The 17,939-nt window shown below is 45.4% G+C and overlaps 1 protein-coding gene across 5 annotated transcripts in view; it reads left to right on the forward strand.

The window, feature by feature from the left end:
• ULK4 (unc-51 like kinase 4) overlaps positions 1–17,939 on the forward strand; it is a 600,065-nt gene that overhangs the window by 135,235 nt on the left and 446,891 nt on the right. For all 5 annotated transcript variants that reach the window (XM_075556008.1, XM_075556007.1, XM_075556009.1 and 2 more), the window contains 5 exons: positions 4,823–4,956; positions 5,900–6,021; positions 6,161–6,217; positions 17,416–17,467; positions 17,565–17,659. In XM_075556008.1, coding sequence (XP_075412123.1) covers positions 4,823–4,956; positions 5,900–6,021; positions 6,161–6,217; positions 17,416–17,467; positions 17,565–17,659 — 460 coding nt within the window. The remainder of the gene's footprint in view (positions 1–4,822; positions 4,957–5,899; positions 6,022–6,160; positions 6,218–17,415; positions 17,468–17,564; positions 17,660–17,939) is intronic.

Consider the following 17,939-nt stretch of genomic DNA (forward strand, 5'->3'; position numbering starts at 1 on the left):
TCCAGAAGAAGGTCAACGGACCAAGTATCATGTTAGACCATAGTTCCATGTATCATCATCGTGATGATTGGATTTACAAAAGGAAGGGAGGTGATAAACATGACTTCTAAGTTTCTGTGGTGGTAGAGAGTGATACCATCTGGTGAAATATTGTACTCTGACAGGGCAACTTGATTTGGCAGGATGGTAGTTATTTTGGATCAGCCGAGTTTAAGCGCTTTTGAGTGGAACAAGCAGTCAAGTTATCAATTGAATGACTATATAGCTCTGCACCTCAGAAACCCTTAAAAAGGACATCGCCCTTCCTGCCTCGGGAGTGGGTTTGAAGCAGTTTGGTTATTAGTCAAGTACTTCACCATTTGGGTCACCCACAAACGGGATTGTCCTTCATCAGAATTGACTTGATGGCAACCAACAAGAGCTTTGGAGACTGGAATTGGGCTTCCAGTAGGCAGTTGGAAGCCATCCTTGTAAAGGGGCTGGCACACCCTAGGCCAAGGGAGTAGTAAGCAAAGAACAGCAGGACTTCAGAACTCTGAGTCTTGATCAACCTGAACGTTGAGAAGTAGCAACTCATAAAATATGCAATGAAATGGCAACCAGAGAGACTGGAGGAAAAAACAGGAAAACGCGGTGTCATGGCAGCCAAGGAAATAGAAGAGAAAATGCCACTGGAGTTAAATGATGCTAAGTTGTCAAGAAATTGGTGCAGGCAGGAAAATATCGGCTGCATTTGCTGTCATGGAGGTCGTCCTTGCCCCTCGAGAGAACGATACAGGGGTGAGCTCCAATGCATTTGTAATGGGTGGGGGAACAAGTAAGGGGAAAGCGGAAGCAGCAAGATACCAGGTTCTCTCTCGAGAGGTTAGAGACGGACATTTACTTGAGGAGCATGGTAGGTCTGTGCTTTGTTAAATGCAAGACACCGAAGATATAAACGGCAAAATGCACAATCAGCGGTTTTAAAGTTCTGGGAAAGTGGAAGGGAATGGGATTTTCAAAGCGTCACTCGAACAGGAGGGGTAGGGTCCGCTGTGCGCCAGGAAGAAAGGAAAGTTAGCTGAGAACAGAGGTCAGTGGATGTGGATATTGGGATGTAGGAGTCAAGGATTTCTGTACGGTTTTTGTCTTCTCTGTAAAAAGGCTATTGGGAGTCTCAGGAGAGGATGGAAGCTTCTGTGGGGATAGGGTGACCAAAGAAATGTAGCCGGGTTCCTGGGAGGAGTCTGGGCTACTTGGTATTGGTGTCATGCCTAGGTATAGGGGGGCTTCAAGAATTCATGGAAACTTTTTACTATCTTTTAATTTTAATTTGCCATCATGTTTTTGAAGCTCCCTCCCGATGTGTGACTCTGCTCCATGTGTCTCCTGCTTCCATAGTCATCTTCTTGGTAGTTCAGAAAGTAAATCCCTGGGCTGTCCAGAGTGGGTACAGGTTAAATGAAAAAGAGGACCACGAGTATAATAAAAGTTAGCCGGTCGGATATACCCCGGGTCAGGAAAGGAAGCGAGGATGGATTGGGAGCTCATGTCATGTCGTCCACCAGCGGCTGTTCCCAGAAACGGAGTAACCGTCACAGTGGAAGTACTTGGACGAGCAAGTGGGAGCGCGAACAGATTGTGAAAGAGTTAGATTGGATGGGATGCTGCTCAATCCAGTGATCTTTCGTGTTTGAAAGGCTGTTGTGCAGATGCTGAGACGGGACAGTGAGATGGGGGAAACCAGCTTGGGGATGCAGGAAAGGAAGATGGGTCCCTGTGTTCTTAACACAGTCAAGGGTTCTCAGAGTTGTGGTCATTTTCTTGGAAGCTCCAGGAGGCCACAGCGACAGTGTGTGGGACTCCGGTTGTGATGGATGTCTACACTGGCTGGCTGATAGTCCGATCCAGGTCCTGTCATCCCCTTGCGCCTCTTATTCAGTAGATACACTTCATTGCACCAAAGCGTCACAGACAGGTCTAAGGGACCATGGAGCCTGAAGCTGGACACTCCTAGATCTTCTCATCAGCTGGTTGAATGGTTCCCTTTTCAGAAACATAGATGCCATCTAAAATACTTCAGATGGTCTTGTTTTAACTGTCATGATTTGCTGAATTAAAGCAGCTGAATTTGATACAAGCTCAATGCCATTTTCTTCAAGAATTAACTCCTTTCTGGACGTGAGAAATGGCACAAGCAACCCCTGTCCTCATGCGAACCCTCTAGGATGTTTTTTCACCCAAGAAGTTAAGCATTTCAACCAGAGACCCATTCTCCTGAGTAACAACACTGATGGGGAAGTAGGCACACACAGACCTCCTCTTGTATCAGAAGCCCAGTGTGACACCCGTGATCATGCTCTGTACATGTCTCAGATTGTGCGGACTGTAGCCCATTCCTTTCTGGTTCCCCACCATTCAACTCAAAGCCTCCTCTTTTTCTTTCCAAGGAGCCTCAGTTCTAAATCGATGTGATTGAAGTCCCTCTGTAGGGTTTCTTCACCATCATGAGGTCCTCCTTCAGGGCGATGTTGGCATCCTCTGGAATATCGATGGTCTGGTTGCTGAGAATGGGCCTCTGCATTTTGACCAGTGTCATATGTTTATGAGCGCATGACTGCAACTGTAGGCAGTGACTAGAACCAAGGGCGCTAACCGGCTGCTAAGGAACTTGAGCTGTTGATTGAGTTTCATCCTCCTGTTTCCACTAATAGGACTCCAAATAATAGTGAGGCTGGTAGATGAATAAAGCTAACGAGAGTGCCCCATGGATGCTAAGTGTTATGTGTGAAATGACCTCTTTCCAGTTACTGTAGGGGCTGCGTTGGAAATTCCGTCAGAGAAACAGAGAGCTCGGTGGATAATTGAGTACAGCAGAACTTGGAGAAGGGCTATGACACTCAGGGATACCTGGGGCAGGGTTTGTGCGATGCAGTCAGTGCACTCATTGCCCTTGGAGAGCCAAGGGGAATGGGAACTTGGGACAAGAGCTGGCTGTTTGCACCAAAGGAGGGCTGTGTGTGGAGGGCCTACAACTTTTCAGCTCAGTAGCTAGGGTGATAGTCTTGTGTTTTTCCTGATTAGAGATGGATGTTTAATGACTGGCAGAGGTTTAGAGAATATGTATTTGGTTGTTTTTTTTTAATACCTTTTTATTGTGAGGTGAAGGTTGAGAGAGCAGATCATCAATTTCACATTTAAAAACCAAGAATCCATTTAAATCCCTTCAATGTTCTATTGCTTATCTTCCACATCCTCCCTGTGTTTCCGGTTTCCAACACCCCCCCCCTCCTTCCCTAACCCTCTGCACTTTGTTCTTGGGAAATGCTCCCTTTTGATCTTAAATGGTTGCTTATTCCCCTAGAGTTCCAGACCTGGAGGGTGACTAAGGGGTTCAGTCCCATCCCTATCTGACCAGGAAGCCTGGTCTCGTTTAAGATGTTGAGTTCTGGTCTACATTTTTTCTCCCACTCTACAGGACCAGAAAGTCCAACGGGATCCTGGGATCCCTTTCAAAGCAGTCAGTTCCTATGGGCAGCCAAGCGTTTTTTTAACTCCTGCTCTCCCTCACCCCCCACCGTCTTTCTTCCACTTCTGTTGTACCTCGTTGTACCTCTTCCACTTCTGTTGTACCTCGTTCTTCTGGTCTCAAATAAGTTCTGATTAAAAGCTGATTAGGTTCTCTAGTCTGGGTAGACTAGGGAAACAAATTCATAGACATGCATATAAGAAAGAGGTTTATCTTCAAGAACAATTGAATATTGAGAAAACATCCTAGCCCAGTCCAGATCAAGACCATAAATCCAATATTAGCCCAATCTATAAAGTCCTTTTCAGACTCACAGAATACATGCAATGACGCCGAATACAGGAGGATCACAGGGCAGTGGGTTGGAAGTCTTGTGGATCCAGTGGCGTTGTAAGCATCTCAGTGCTGGCAGGGGTCTCTATGTGACTTCTCTGGCTCCAGAGGTCTGGTTGCATCAGGGTAGGTCCATGTGGCTTCTCCAGCTCCCAGGGCATAGCACCATGTGTCTTGTCAGTAGAGCATCTCTCAGGGAGTGAGCAGAGAGAGAGAAGTGTTTCCTGCCTCCAAGGAGGAAAATACAGGATTTCCCAGAATTCCCAGGAGGCTATGCCCACACAGGGGCCTCATTGGTTGTATCTTGATTGACAGGCCAGCCTCCACCCCTTCACTCGTAATCCTCTCAAACTGACACCGGATTATGTAACTACCACACTGATTATCACCAAACTGGTAAACAAAAACTCTCACTCGCTGCTGTCAGGTTGATCCCAACTCGTAGCGGCTGGGTCTGAAATCCGCGTGTTTGGTAACACCTGCTGCCTGCAGAATGAGACTTTCTGTTTGGAGGCACGTGCCTGCCGTACTGCGAGAAGTGCAATTCATGTGAATTGCCAAGGTTCCGAGCCAAGCTGGAGGTTATCGACCAACCCAAGTGCAGCTCCCTTGTGGTTCCCATTTGAATAATTGAAACGCCCAAAAGCCCTTCTCTGGCCAGCCGCCCTGGCTAGCTTTGATCTGTCATTGGAGAATGCGGGTTCTTTTCATTGGCTAAAGGCAAATACAAACAGCCAGGGCATCCTTACAGAATACATCAGCTGAGAGAGTCAAAGTTGCTTTATTTTCTTCCCGTGGAAACGTTTAATTTTCTCTAAGGCAAAAAAGTCTACTGTGTCTGACGAGTCGCTTGCTGCCAGTCGAGATGTCACTGTGCTGGGCCTGTGCCCTGTGGAAACACTTGACCCGGCGGCATTGTCAGATGGATTCGAGCATCTGTGTTATCCCGAGAGGTGATCCCATGCACTTTCCTGTGTGTAGACTGGTGATGTACATTGAGCGAGACAGCAGGAAGACCTCTCCAGGCAAGGAGCAGCAGGGCGGCAACGCGTACCTGTCCAAGTGCCTGGACCTCCTCATCCGTCACATCACGCAGGGACTGCCACGCATCCTGGGTAAATCGGAGCCGCGTCCGCGTTCCCTTTCTGCAACCTGCCCTCGCCCGCCCCTTTTGCTGTCCTAGCGGGACACATTTCAGGGTTCAAGTGCCCCTCCCTTGTCTTTGTCATTATTTTTCCTCAGCCGGATGGTTGAGGCAGAGCTGTGGGCCCCCATGGCATGTTGTCTGCAGCAAACAGACCGATTTGGAAAACAAACACACGGCAAATGTTTCCACTATTCCTTTCGGATTTCTTCCTGACTAATTCTGAAGGCATTTTGTCCTCTGCAGAGTTTGAGCTGCCTGTCTTTTTATGCCGTGCAGACAATTTCAACATGTGTAGGCAGGTACACCTCATGTTGATCTTGATACTGCGTTTAATATTTTCAGTTTCAAAAATGATCTTTTTTAAAAAAAAATAGTTCAATCATTGCAGAGAGAACTGTACAATCATTACCACATCTGAAAAATTGTCTTTGGGACCAAATTACCTGATAATGATTTGCAAAGGGTGTCAATTACAGCGGAAACGCCCTGATTTTATTGCTATTTGCACAGACGGAAGGGACCCAAGAAGTATGTGCTTTTGCTACCCACCCCATTCCACGGTTTTCCAGCAGATGTAGCTGTACTCCAGGAATCTTTAACACCTTAAACTTGATCCAGGGCACTGTGGTAAAATCAGCTCACAGACAGAAACTCCGAATATTAAAGTAATGAAAGTATCCTCATGATTGATTGCTATACTTATACTTTGGGAGGGCTTTTTGCTTTTTTCCGACTGCTCCTTAGGCCAGAGCGGCCATACCCTGACTAATGGTGAGTACCGGCCCTAGAGCCTCCCACTTCTTTGCTTGCCTAGGCAGCCCCCTTCGTAGTTCAGTAACCTCTCATGACGGTGGGTGAGCACTGTTTGGGGCAGCCTCCCACCTCATCCCCGCGCCGGGTCTGCTTCACAGGTGACATTCTGAACGCCCTGGCGAATGTTTCTGGCCGCAAGCACCCATCAACAGTGCAAGTGAAGCAGCTGAAGCTGTGCCTCCCCCTGATGCCCATTGTGCTGCACCTGGTGACTTCTCAGGTAACCTCTCCCTAGGGCAAAGGAGAAGATACACCTGGCTCCTTGCTTTAAGCCAGCCAAGGATTTCCTGTCTTTCTTTCTTGAACTGAAACTGCTCATGCCCCTCAGGATTTCATCTGTGGCATCTCCCATCTTACAGGTATTTCGACCTCACGTCGTCACGGACGAGTTCCTTTTCAGTTACGGAACTATTCTCGTAAGTAGAGCTAAATCCCCCTCACATTCCTCAGAAAATGTCGCCGTCTCTACTGTCTGCGGGATCCGTGTCAGGACGAGGTCATTTAAAAAGCCTAGTGGTGTTTATTTGTCTCTAGGGAGTGACCTTTTTGTATTATTCGCTGTTGACTGTAATAAAATTTGACATTTGGAGGAAAACACATTCTCTTCTGATAATGTATTTGGTTCAGAGAAGCCCCAAACAGGGTAAGCCCAGAGACACACACTCATAGATTCTGGGTTGAAAAATCATTTTTAAAAAATGTTTTTTAAAATAATAAAATGAATGGTCTAAAATGTTTAAATCATAAAATGAATGCTAATGATGTTCTAACACTATTTCTGCTTTCTTGTAGTGCCAATCATGTGCACTTTATTCCTTAAAGTTTTTTTGTACACTGCCTTTTTATAATGGCATTTCTCTAAGTTAAGCTCAATTAATTAAAACAAACTATAATTAGAGTGACAGATAGCGGTGGAAAATACTTCCTTAGACTATCTTTCGCCTCTGCCTTGGCTCCCCCTGGAAAGAGTCTTTCAGTTTGGCTTTTCCCTCATGAATTATATTACCCGTCTTGCCGGCCTGCACCGGTGGCAGTGCTCGTCGTTGATAAAGAGGCACAAAAGGCAAAGCCAAGGCGTTTGTCAGACTGCATCTCCCTCTCACTTTGATGCTGCTGATGAGCGCTCGCCCCGGCTTTCTGAGATGCTGCCAGGTCTCCAGTTAAAATGAAGAGGCATCTCAATTTTATTGCCAGCGTGGAGCAAAAAAAAAAAAAAAATGGATTGCCACCGACAAGTGAGAATCTCGTTTCCTGGAAGGTTCGTCCCAGGGCGGAGTGCGCCGTTTTGAAGCACAGATGTGCAGTGTGGGTCCTTGTCTGTTACACAGCAGTGTGCTCAGGCAACACAGGAGACGCTTCTCCTGGGGCTCAGTTTCAAACCTTTATTGTTTAAGTGCGGCAAAACCCAAATTCTAGACAGTGTGCAATTCTTGTTGCACGCATTCGTAGAATTTGCTGGTTATTAGAAATCCACTTATACCCTCCGTTCGTTGACTCGGCCTCGTTTTAGCATGACCATCATTCTTTGTTTATAATTCCATTGCCCTGGACACATCGATGCCTGACCTTACTTTTGACCTTGCAGCCCACCTTGGGACATGTTGGCACACGCTTTGCTTATGTGCAGACAAGTATATTTGTCTCATGTCCCTTATCTCTTTCTCATGTTCTTTACCTTTCACTGCCTGCATTTCTGGAATGCTTTTGACGTTTGCAAAGAAGGACCAGGTGTCTCCAACGTGAGCATCGCTAGGACTTGCCAGCAGTTACTCTTAGGTGTTTTGCTCCTGGCAAATGCCTGCTCAGAGATGAGAGAGGAGGCCACCGGAGGAAGGGCTTCCTCACCTTCTCACAGGAGAGAGGACAGAAAGAGGTATTCCAGAGAGTTTTCTCAGTGTAGGCACCTTTGTGGTTGTTAGGTGCCATGAATCGGTCCCAACCCATAACGACCCTGTGCACAACAGAGTGAAACACTGCATGGCCCCGTGCCATCCTCACAATAGTTCCTGTGCCCGAGCCTATTGTTGCAGCCACTATGTCAGTGTCCATCCATCTCATTGAGGGATTTCCTCTTTCTCGCTGCCCCTCCACTTCACCAAGTTTCATTCTGTTGTGCATAGGGTTGCTATAGAACTACAGTTGTTCCCTGTAGAGTATTTTTGTTTTTCTGTTCACTTACAGAATATTATGTGAACACTGACACCATAATTCTATGAACACAGTCCTCCAACCATGACCGTTTGTGAGCCAGACACTTCATGCCTTTATGCCTCCCCATGTTGGGTATCTGATTTCTACACTGCCCATTTGTATTAGACCCGTGCTGCCAGGAGACAGTATATTCTTTGATGGGAAGAGTCTTCATTCCAGTTGGACCCTGTGAGTCCGCATCCATAAGCAAAGTCAAATCAGGACAGGCCATCCATAAAGTCGGCAGCAATAGGCACCAGTTCACAGGCTTAAAAATATTTTCTTCGTTTGGTTGGGTTCTAGTCCACTCATTGTGGGCTGCCTTGCTTAGTCTCACCAGGGTGCCCATTGGCCACCTTGCCTTTTGACCGTGGGCCTCGTCACAAATTTTCAACAACCCTAGCCCCTTTGGGTTAGGTCATGGCATAGACTCAGGTTCCACACAACTCGGTACACTTCAGACCTGCCAACCCACTCTCGTCCTCTCCTAACAGGGCTATGAGCCAGGACCATGGGTGTCAGTGGCCAGACTTAACCTGTCCCTCTATTGCTGTTCTCCCACTTCTACTCAACAGCTGGTTCCAGGTGGTCACCTAGCGAGCTTTTCAGGCTGCCCATAGGCACTCTTTCACTTTCAGTCCTAGAGAGGAGAGGTTCTTCATGGCTCCAATTTTTTTCCAGCTTCAGATACAAACCACCAATTCAAGATGTAAAAAGCCAAGGGGCTTCTTTTTCCCTTTTCAATCTGCCCACAGCTTTCTCAGCAAGTCTTTCCAGATGCAAATGTACCGAGCACTCATGGAACGTGGTGGGGCTTATGCTTTCAGGGCCCTCTTTGCAGGCATGTCCTATACCCGTTTAAAGATCGAATTTAATGGCTGAAGACAGTAGACAAACAAACTCTATTCCTACTTCCCAGTAATCATTTCTGTCACTCATTATATCAATAAGTGGAAGAATTCAGTATAATCCTGCTCTTGAAGCAGTCAAACTCACTCTTTAGGTAAACTAACTCATTCATACACAGTGTGGCCTTAGACCTCTCTCTGGCCGCACCAAGCCAGAGTGGCACCTCTGTCGCCCATTTTGACTAGGCAGCATGGTCTCAGAGTTCAAAGGGTCATTCTGTCCCCTGATCTCAAAATTTACATTTATCACACACATTTTTTGCCATTTCAAACAGGAATAGCAAAAGACAACTTCTTGGAAGCAAAACCCATACTTCCCATGCCCTTTCCAGAAATCAGTTGAGTAAACTGTGTGGCCTTTCTGACCTCTGTCTAGCCCAAAAGAAAACCACCATAAGGCAGAGGGGAAACAAGCGTCCACCCTGTCTTCATGATTTGTTACACTAACGCTCCAACTCACAGGTACAATAATGTGCTAGGCTGGGTGGAGTACAAAAACAAATCCAACGACACTCATCTATGTGTAAGAAAGAGCTTATGCCAAGAAGTAATTGTATATCAGTAAGACATCGCATCTCAGTCGAGACCAGTGGTTCTCAACCTTCCTCATGCCGAGACCCTTTAATACAGTTCCTCATGTTGTGATTCCCCAACCATAAAATTACTTTTGTTGCTACCTCATAACTGTAATTTTGCTACTGTTATGAATCATCATGTAACTATCTGATATGTAGGATATATTTTTATTGTTACAAATTGAACATAATTAAAGCATAGTGATTTGTTAGAAAAGCATTATGTAATTATATTGCGAAATATTTATTTCTAATGACAAATCAATGAAATGTCTTCATGCCGGGTACTCGTCTGTGGGCATACCTATGGAGACGGATGGAAGAGTCGTGTCTCAGTTCCTAAGACCATCGGAAATATGTGTTTTCTGATGGTTTTAGGCGACCCCTATGAAAGAGTCATTTGGCCCCCAAAGGTTGACCCACAGGTTGAGAACCACTGGTCTAGGTCAAGCTCATAAGCCCAATACTAATCCATAAGTCACTCTCAGACTCATGAAGCCATATGCAATGATGCAGAATCCAGGAACATGACCAGCCGGTGGGTGCAAAGTCTTGTGGATCCAATGGCGGTGGATACATTGCCAGGGCTCCCACAGGTCTCCAGCAGGTCTCCAAGTGGCTCACCAGGAGGAAAGTGAAGGCAGAGAGAGGGGAGAAAGGTAGGTTCTAAGGACTTTCCTTATGAGAAGGCCATGCCCACAAGGAGGCAGCATCAGGCTGTGATCTGATTGTCAGGCTAGACTCCAGCCCTAAACTTTAGGTTGACATGAAATTATTCAACAACCACACTAGTGTTGGAAATAATTTAGCAAGAAGCTTTTTCAACCATTACCAAGCTTTTAAAGGCTCTCGGCAAAAGAGAACGTCCCAGCTGATAGTTGGCGTTTTCTCTTCGTATTGGCCCATGCAGCCCACCATCACCCCCTCCTCCCTCTCTGTGTTTAAAAGAGAGTCTGGAAGAGTCTGTGGTGACTATCGTAGCTTTAGGGACTTAATTCAGATGGGCTGGGAAACAGGATTTTATGACTTCAGAATATATGTTCGGGAACGTATGATGTGTATTAACCTGATGTTTGTTATATTTCATGTGCCCTTTTCAAAATGCTGCTTGGGGGTGCTTGTTCTTAAGTTCTGGCCTCATTAGTTTAATAATGCAGTGGCTGTTCAGTGGACATGTTTCTATAAGCATCACAGTTAACAATTTCAAATCGTAGTAAAACACGTTTGCTAGTCATTACATCTCATTCATGTAATGTCACTTTATGCTTCTTAATATCTCATGGATTCTGTGAAAAAGCACGTTATTGTGGTAAAACACAGCAAGGCATTTCTAGCCATTGTTAGGGATTGTGTCCAAATATAATATGATGTGTGTGCACGTGCACATACCATGTGCTTCAGAAAGTTCATGTAAAGTATGAAAAGAGAATGGACATTTCCCACAACCAACCTGAAACTCCATTTGTGTGTGTGTGTGTGTGTGTGTATGAAAACATTGGCCTTAAGTGTACAATTCAGTGACCTTAATTACTGTATACACTCGATTATAAGCCGACCCGAATATCAGCCGAGGCACCTAATGTTGCCACAAAAACTGCATTAAAAATGTGCGTAAAAACTCGGCTTATCCACGCATATATGCGGTATTTATTGCCACCTTGTTTAACCATGGCCACTTTTATTCCAACTAGAAGCTTTTCCAGGGCTGGCCTTGTTGTTTTTCTCTCCCTCTTCTACCTCCTTTCCACTCCAATTGTGTAATTATTTTCCCCTGCAAATAATGCATAGCAAGACATGTGCTGATTCAACAATCCCAACACTTACAATTCAGAGACACTGGTTACGGTCTTTTAGTCGTGCCTCACTTCCTGGTACTGTTTCCAAATTACTTGGCAGCATCATTAACGTAAACCCACCCCTAACCTTTCAAGCTGCTGTTGCCAGTTTTACCTCATAAAGCCAGCGGCAGAGGAAGACGGTACGAGCTTGGCAGGGGTTAGATGACAAAGGCAAAGGTACCAGGCTCCACGGCTCTGAGACCAGAAGAACGAGGTGGTGCCCGGCCACCGCTGCCAACTGCTCTAGGTCCTGGATGAAGCGGGAAGAAAAACGTGGAACAGAACCAGAACTGAAAATCATGAGAGGTTTATTGGCAACCTAGGGACTGGGGAGAGCCCCGAGACTCTGACCCTTCGCCACCCCTCAGGTCTAGACCTGGACTCTATGTTAGAATAAGCCACCTGAGGTCAAAAGGGCAGCATTTCCCCGAGGACAGGGAGTTGTGACAGGAGGCGGAATGGCAGGCAGGACACACAGGGCGAGGTGGGGTCAGTGACGGCACCCTGAGGGGATTGCAGTACACGAGTCCAAACCAAGTGTGCATACCGTGTCGATGATCCTCTTTATAAACCTTCACTGAAATCACAGTTAACAAAATCAAAATAAATAAATTGACGAGCGCTTATTGCTCAAGGCAGATGGGCTTTCCCGATGAACTGAAGCTGTTGTTGGCTTAACGGTGACTTGAGGGGTCATTCCGACTTAGCTCCCACCCTGGTCCTTTGAACAGCGCTGACAAGGGGCTGGGTGATAGCGCGATTCTGACGGATTTTCCTACAAGGATGGAATCAAAATAATCGTATGTCGCACATCACGTGTGTGTGCTACCGATCTTGGGCATTAAGCTCATTATTAAAGGACACATGTTTTGCCCCCTTCAGATTTCTGCTATCTGTAAGCACTAGCTGACGGATACACATCGGCTTCTGTTGTATGTTAAGAAGAGAGGGGGAACCCATACAGTTTTAAATATGATAGCGATGTATTTCCTTTGTGCTACACAAACAGTTTTCTGTTTGCCTTTTCCGCCCTCCCTCCCCCTAACAATGCACACATTCATATGCTCCGTTTTGCGACTTTGGAGCACATTTATAGCTTTGGGGCTCTCTGCAGCTCCTCTGAGAGCGTGTTGCTTTTGCTTCTGTGGAGCACTGACCCTTCCTGGTGAACATCCTCCCTTTGCCCTCTCCATGGGAGCCGGTCCTCCCTTTGCCTTCTCCATGGGAGCCGGTCCTCCCTTTGCCCTCTCCATGGGAGCCGGTCCTCCCTTTACCCTCTCCATGGGAGCCGGTCCTTCCTTTGCCCTCTCCATGGGAGCCAGTCCTCCCTTTGCCCTCTCCATGGGAGCCGGTCTCGGCCTCACCCCTTGCTCTTCTGCTGAAGCTGCGCCAGACGGTCTCCTGCGTTCCTTGCCGGCTGTAGTCCTTTGTGGCTTTCTGTGGTCCTGCCCTTCATTCCTCAGCCCTGGGAGAACGGTCCGCATGCAGAGACTGATGACCCTGTCGGAGGAGATCCTGCAACGCTCCGCCTCGCAGCTCCTGTGCCTTCTCTTTCCACGCCAACTTGTCTTCCCCTTTCTTAGCTGCCTGCGTACATCGTTAGACCCTTGAACCCTGTTACTGAAGATCACCAACAGACTTGGTGACCGCATGTATGTCAGAGGAGAGCTTTGTACCCCAGGATTTTTGATGACTGAGTTTTAAAACTTTTATTACCAAATCTTTCCTTGGAGGACCCTGTGAGTGGACTAGAGCTGCCTGTCCTCCCAGTTAGCAGCTGAGGACATGGCTGTCTGTCTGGCTTCCCCCTCTGATTTCTAACTGACTCCCTCTGCTCTCCAGCTCCCAGGTGCCTACCATTCCTTGGAGACTCACACTGGTCCCCGTGACTGTGCTACATGACGCTCCATGTTTCTCTAACTCGGCTTAGAGATGCTGGCTGGGCATCAGTTACTGCCTTGCATACACCCATAACTGTCTGCTCTTTCTCTTCTTTACTCCGTTTTCTTCTGCTCGTGTTCCCTAATCCTGGTGAAATTTAATTCTCCACTTACCCCTGCTTTGAGAAGCTGAAAATGGTTAGGGAAAAATGCAACAAAAATGACTCTGTCACTTTAAATTCACAAATGCTCATCTCAAGGGAGCCTTACTCACTGCCAGAGTCTTTGCCTCCTTTTCCTAATGTGTGTACCTTGTGCTCACCTGCGTGACTGCTCTGGCCTTCTCTCCACGAACCGGTAATGCCTCAAACTCTGCTCTCGCTCTCCATGACTGCAGGGCCAATATGTCAGAAGACGTCCAGCTGAATACATGGATGCAACATTTGGCAGGAATTCTCTGTAGTTAAATAGGGTACGTATAAGAAGACACTAAGCTAAAAGAGACTGCTAAGTTCACCATCCACATAGCCCTGGTTTACATTTTAAAAGAGGACAATCCACATGCATATTCAGCAAATTCTAACAGGACATAAAGCAGAAAATGAAGATAGAAACGTCCTCTCTCAGCATTCTCTCTGCCAGTAGTTCCCTGGGATTTCATCCTCAGAAGTGCTCTGTCCCCTCACCAGTACACGTGCTGTTTCTTCCTCGTTTACGTAGTCATCTAGAGACACTCTAGTGCTTTCAAAATCTCTGAGATTTTACAAATTCAGGTCCGAGTAAAATGTTAGGCAATAAAAGTTGCCTATATTGCAATTTGGGGAAACCAAAACTCTCTCAGCCAGATTATCACGAAAAGCTTTATATTTCCTTTCATTAGATCAGCTTTTAAAATCTTTTTGTTTGTTTATTTATTCTTTGGCGAAATGAGAGAATCTAACAAATTTCTTATTTTCAGCTTTCAAATTGCTGCTTCTTTATTCTAAGAGAATAAATGGCTTTATTTTAAATGTACTGTGTGCTTTTTATTTAAGTTATAAACTGCACATGCTTTGGAAGATTACAGAAAATTACAGTGGAATTTGAAGAAATTAAAATCACCCTAATTCCCCAGAGACAAACATAGTTAGGTTTTCTTACAGTATTTTCATTCATGTGCATGTATTTGTATGTATAATAACCTACTTATGTGTACGGCCTAAGGTATGTATGTAACATACAAACACATACACTGGAGATTTGCATTGCACCTTGACTTAAGTTACCATCGGATCATAAGTATTTTCTCATGTCATTAAGAAATTCTTTGTTTGACCTTTTAATGGCTGCGTTATGTTTCATTTACAGCAACTTTATGATATTACTTCAATAAAGCTCAAGAATTATTTGTACCAATTTTATGCAGTTTAACGCTATTTCAATAAAGCTCAAGAATTCCTCAAATAATATAACTACTTACGGACATTTGTGTGCATGGTTATAACTATGAGGGGGCTCCAGGAAGTTCATGGACAAGTAGCATTATCTTTTAGTTTCCGTTTTCTATAAACTTTTGGAGGCCTACTCATATTAAAAATAACCAAGGAAATGATACATTTGTGATGGTGGCTATCCCCGGAGGAGAGGCAGGTGGATGGGGCAGACTTGCACGTACGAGGAGCAGACAGGGCCTTCCTGAAGGGTGAGCTCCAAGGGTCTATTGGTTAGGCTTTAAAACATAAAGGTGCACATATTTTCATGTGTGTATGCGATCTATATTTTATCTTTCTTTAAATATTTTAAGTAAAACCATTTCATCTGAGTAGACCGACTTCTTGATCTCAGCTACTCACTTGCTCTTATATGTATTTTATAGCAGAGTCTGGCTATTTGAGAGTTAAGGGCAAGAACTCTGCTGCCCCGTCCCCACCGAGCACAGCTCTGGCCTGCTGGTGCTGTGTATTGGTTGCTCATGTCAGGGCCACAGGATACCACGGTTCGCTAGAACTGTTACTGAGGACAGTCTCCCAGGAAGCTCCGGCCTCAGGGAGCCGCAGCTGAGCTGGGCAGACTTGTCTCTGCAGTAGTGCTGGGAGTCTTGCAGAGGCTGAGGGAGCCTGCTGGGCGGGAGCTCAGATAATGGGGTTGGTGTTATCTTTAGGAAGGTTATCTAACCCATTGAGTCAGAATTGACTCCACAGGTTGCTTTGAGTCAGCCTCCTAGGACAAAGTAGACTTGTCCCATTGGATTTCTAAGGCTGTAATTGTCATGGGAGAATGCTGTCACAGTTCTCTTCCATGGAGCTGCCAGTGGATTCGAACCATGTACAGATTTGGCTAATGTAATTATACATCAAGGAGGCCTGGTGGCATCCTGGGTTATGTGTTGGGCTGTGTGTTAAGCCGGGTTGACTAGAGAAACATCCAGTGACATGAGTGTGTAAGAAAGCTTTATACCAAGAAGCAATTATATACCAAGGAAACATCCCACCCAGCCCAGTCCAACCTAAGTCGATAACCCGAGACTAGTCCATAAGCCCTCTTCAGACTCATGCACCCACATGCAGTGATGCACAAGGCAGGACCATCACAGACCGGTGCGGACAAAGTTGTGTGGATCCAACAGTGGCCACGGCAGCATTCGGAGTCAGCCAGCAGGAAGGGGAAGGCAGAGAGAGGGAGGTTCCCAGGACCCTCCTTTTGAGAAGGCCACGCCCATAAGGAGGCACCATCAGGCTTTGACCTACTGACAGGCTAGACTCCACCCCTACACTTTTATATATCTTCAAGATGACATGAAGTTATGTAACTAACACAGGCTGCTAACCACAAGGTCAGCAGTTCAAAACCACGAAGATGTCTACTCCCATAAAGAGTTACAGTTTCAGAAACCCACAGGGATAGTTGTACTCTGTCCTGAAAGGTCACTATGAGTCGAAATTGACTTGATGGCAGTGAGTTTGAAATAGAGCTTGAATAATACATCATTTAATTTCTTTACTGCCTGCTGCATCCATGGACATTGATTTATTGATTGATTTTGGGTCCAAGTGAAATGAAATCCTGGACAACCCGTCTTTTCTTTGTCATTCCGTTGTTCATTGCGAGGAGTTGTGTTTTCTTTACATTGAGTTGTAAGCCATATTGATGACGTCGTTTGATCGTTGTCCGGAAGTGCCTCAAGTTCTCTTCACGTCACCAAGCTAAGACGCCCTCTGACCATGGGCAAGTCGGAGTCTTCCTCAGTCCTCATGCAGTGCCCTTTTACATAGAGCCCCGCTGCTCGGGCCATGTGCTCTGCATCCACATTGAACACGAATAAGGAAAGAAGTCAACCTGCCACATGCTTTCCCTGATTTTAAACCGTACAACGTTTGAGCGGCTGCCCTTTAGTCTCTGCCCAGGTTCCTCATGAGCATAGTTAAGTGGTCTGGAGTTTCCCTTCTTTGTAGAATCCTCCACAATGCCTTCTCATCGACAATAACACATAGGCAAAGCCCCTCCTGGTATCCTGCGTTCTTCACGCCCAACCAAGATCCACCCGATCGAGCAATAACCCCTGGTTCCATGGCCTCTTCTGAATCTGGCCTGAATTTGTGACGGGTTCCCGTCAGTATGCAGCTGCATAACTTTTTGCATGGTTTTAGTTGAAACTTCATGTTTGCTGCTAGGCGAGACCAGGAGTAGTGGTCTAATTTGAAGACGGACACTCAGAGCGAAACTGCTGTGTCCCAGTGCACTCTGTCCTGGAGTAGCTAAGGCTTCACTCTCAAATGCCATTCTCATGAACCCCCAAGCGAGTGAGTTAGCAAGTGGGAGACGCTGTCAGAAATTGTTATATATCAATTGAGTGATCCTTGCCTTTTTCAGGGTGTCCTTTCTGTACTCACATTAGTATTTCAACATTAAATATCTCAACATTAAATTTCATTAGTAGTGATTTGTATACCTTAGGATAATTATCGTAATTTATGCATAGCATGTAATAATGTTTTACATATTAAAATCTGATTTTAATATTTGTATAATAAATTATATAGATAAGATTTATATAGATAGATATACTTAATATAGATAAGACTTATAAAGTTTTATCTATATTTTAAAAAGTAGTATTTCATATGGTCCATGACTTATTTCTTTAAAGTGACAAGTATAATTTTGGGCAACACAGAAATGAACTATATTTCATTTCAGAGTTATTTTGAAGCATCCATTCATTAATATGTTTAATTTTTTTACAGAGTCATATTAAATCAGTAGACTCAGGAGAAACTAACATAGATGGAGCCATAGGTGAGTCCACCCTGAAGCATATATGTGTTTGAAGTGTTGTTACACTGTAGTTGAGGACATGTAAAACTGCACCTATAATAATTAACTGTATTCCTAGGCCTCACGGCATCAGAAGAATTTATCAAGGTCACCTTGTCAGCCTTTGAAGCAATAATACAGTATCCCATTTTATTGAAAGACTATCGCTCTACGGTGAGTTTTAATGGCTTTTGTGAAAGCATTTTTTTCATCCACTTGAAAATTCTGTGTATAAAGAGACCTAGTTTTATAGCTGCTTGTTCGTATATAAGGAGCCCTGTTGGTATAGTGGGTTATGTGTTGGGTTGGGAACCATAGGGTCAGCTGTTCGAAACCACCAGCTGCTCTTCAGGAGAAAGATGAGGCTTCCTACTCCCGTAAGAAGTTACAATCTCAGACTCACAGAGGCGCTTCTCCTGTGCCCTATGAGGTTGCTATGGGGCAGAATCGACGT

Source organism: Tenrec ecaudatus, chromosome 8, assembly GCF_050624435.1.
Source record: "Tenrec ecaudatus isolate mTenEca1 chromosome 8, mTenEca1.hap1, whole genome shotgun sequence".
NCBI classification, from domain to species: Eukaryota; Metazoa; Chordata; class Mammalia; order Afrosoricida; family Tenrecidae; genus Tenrec; species Tenrec ecaudatus.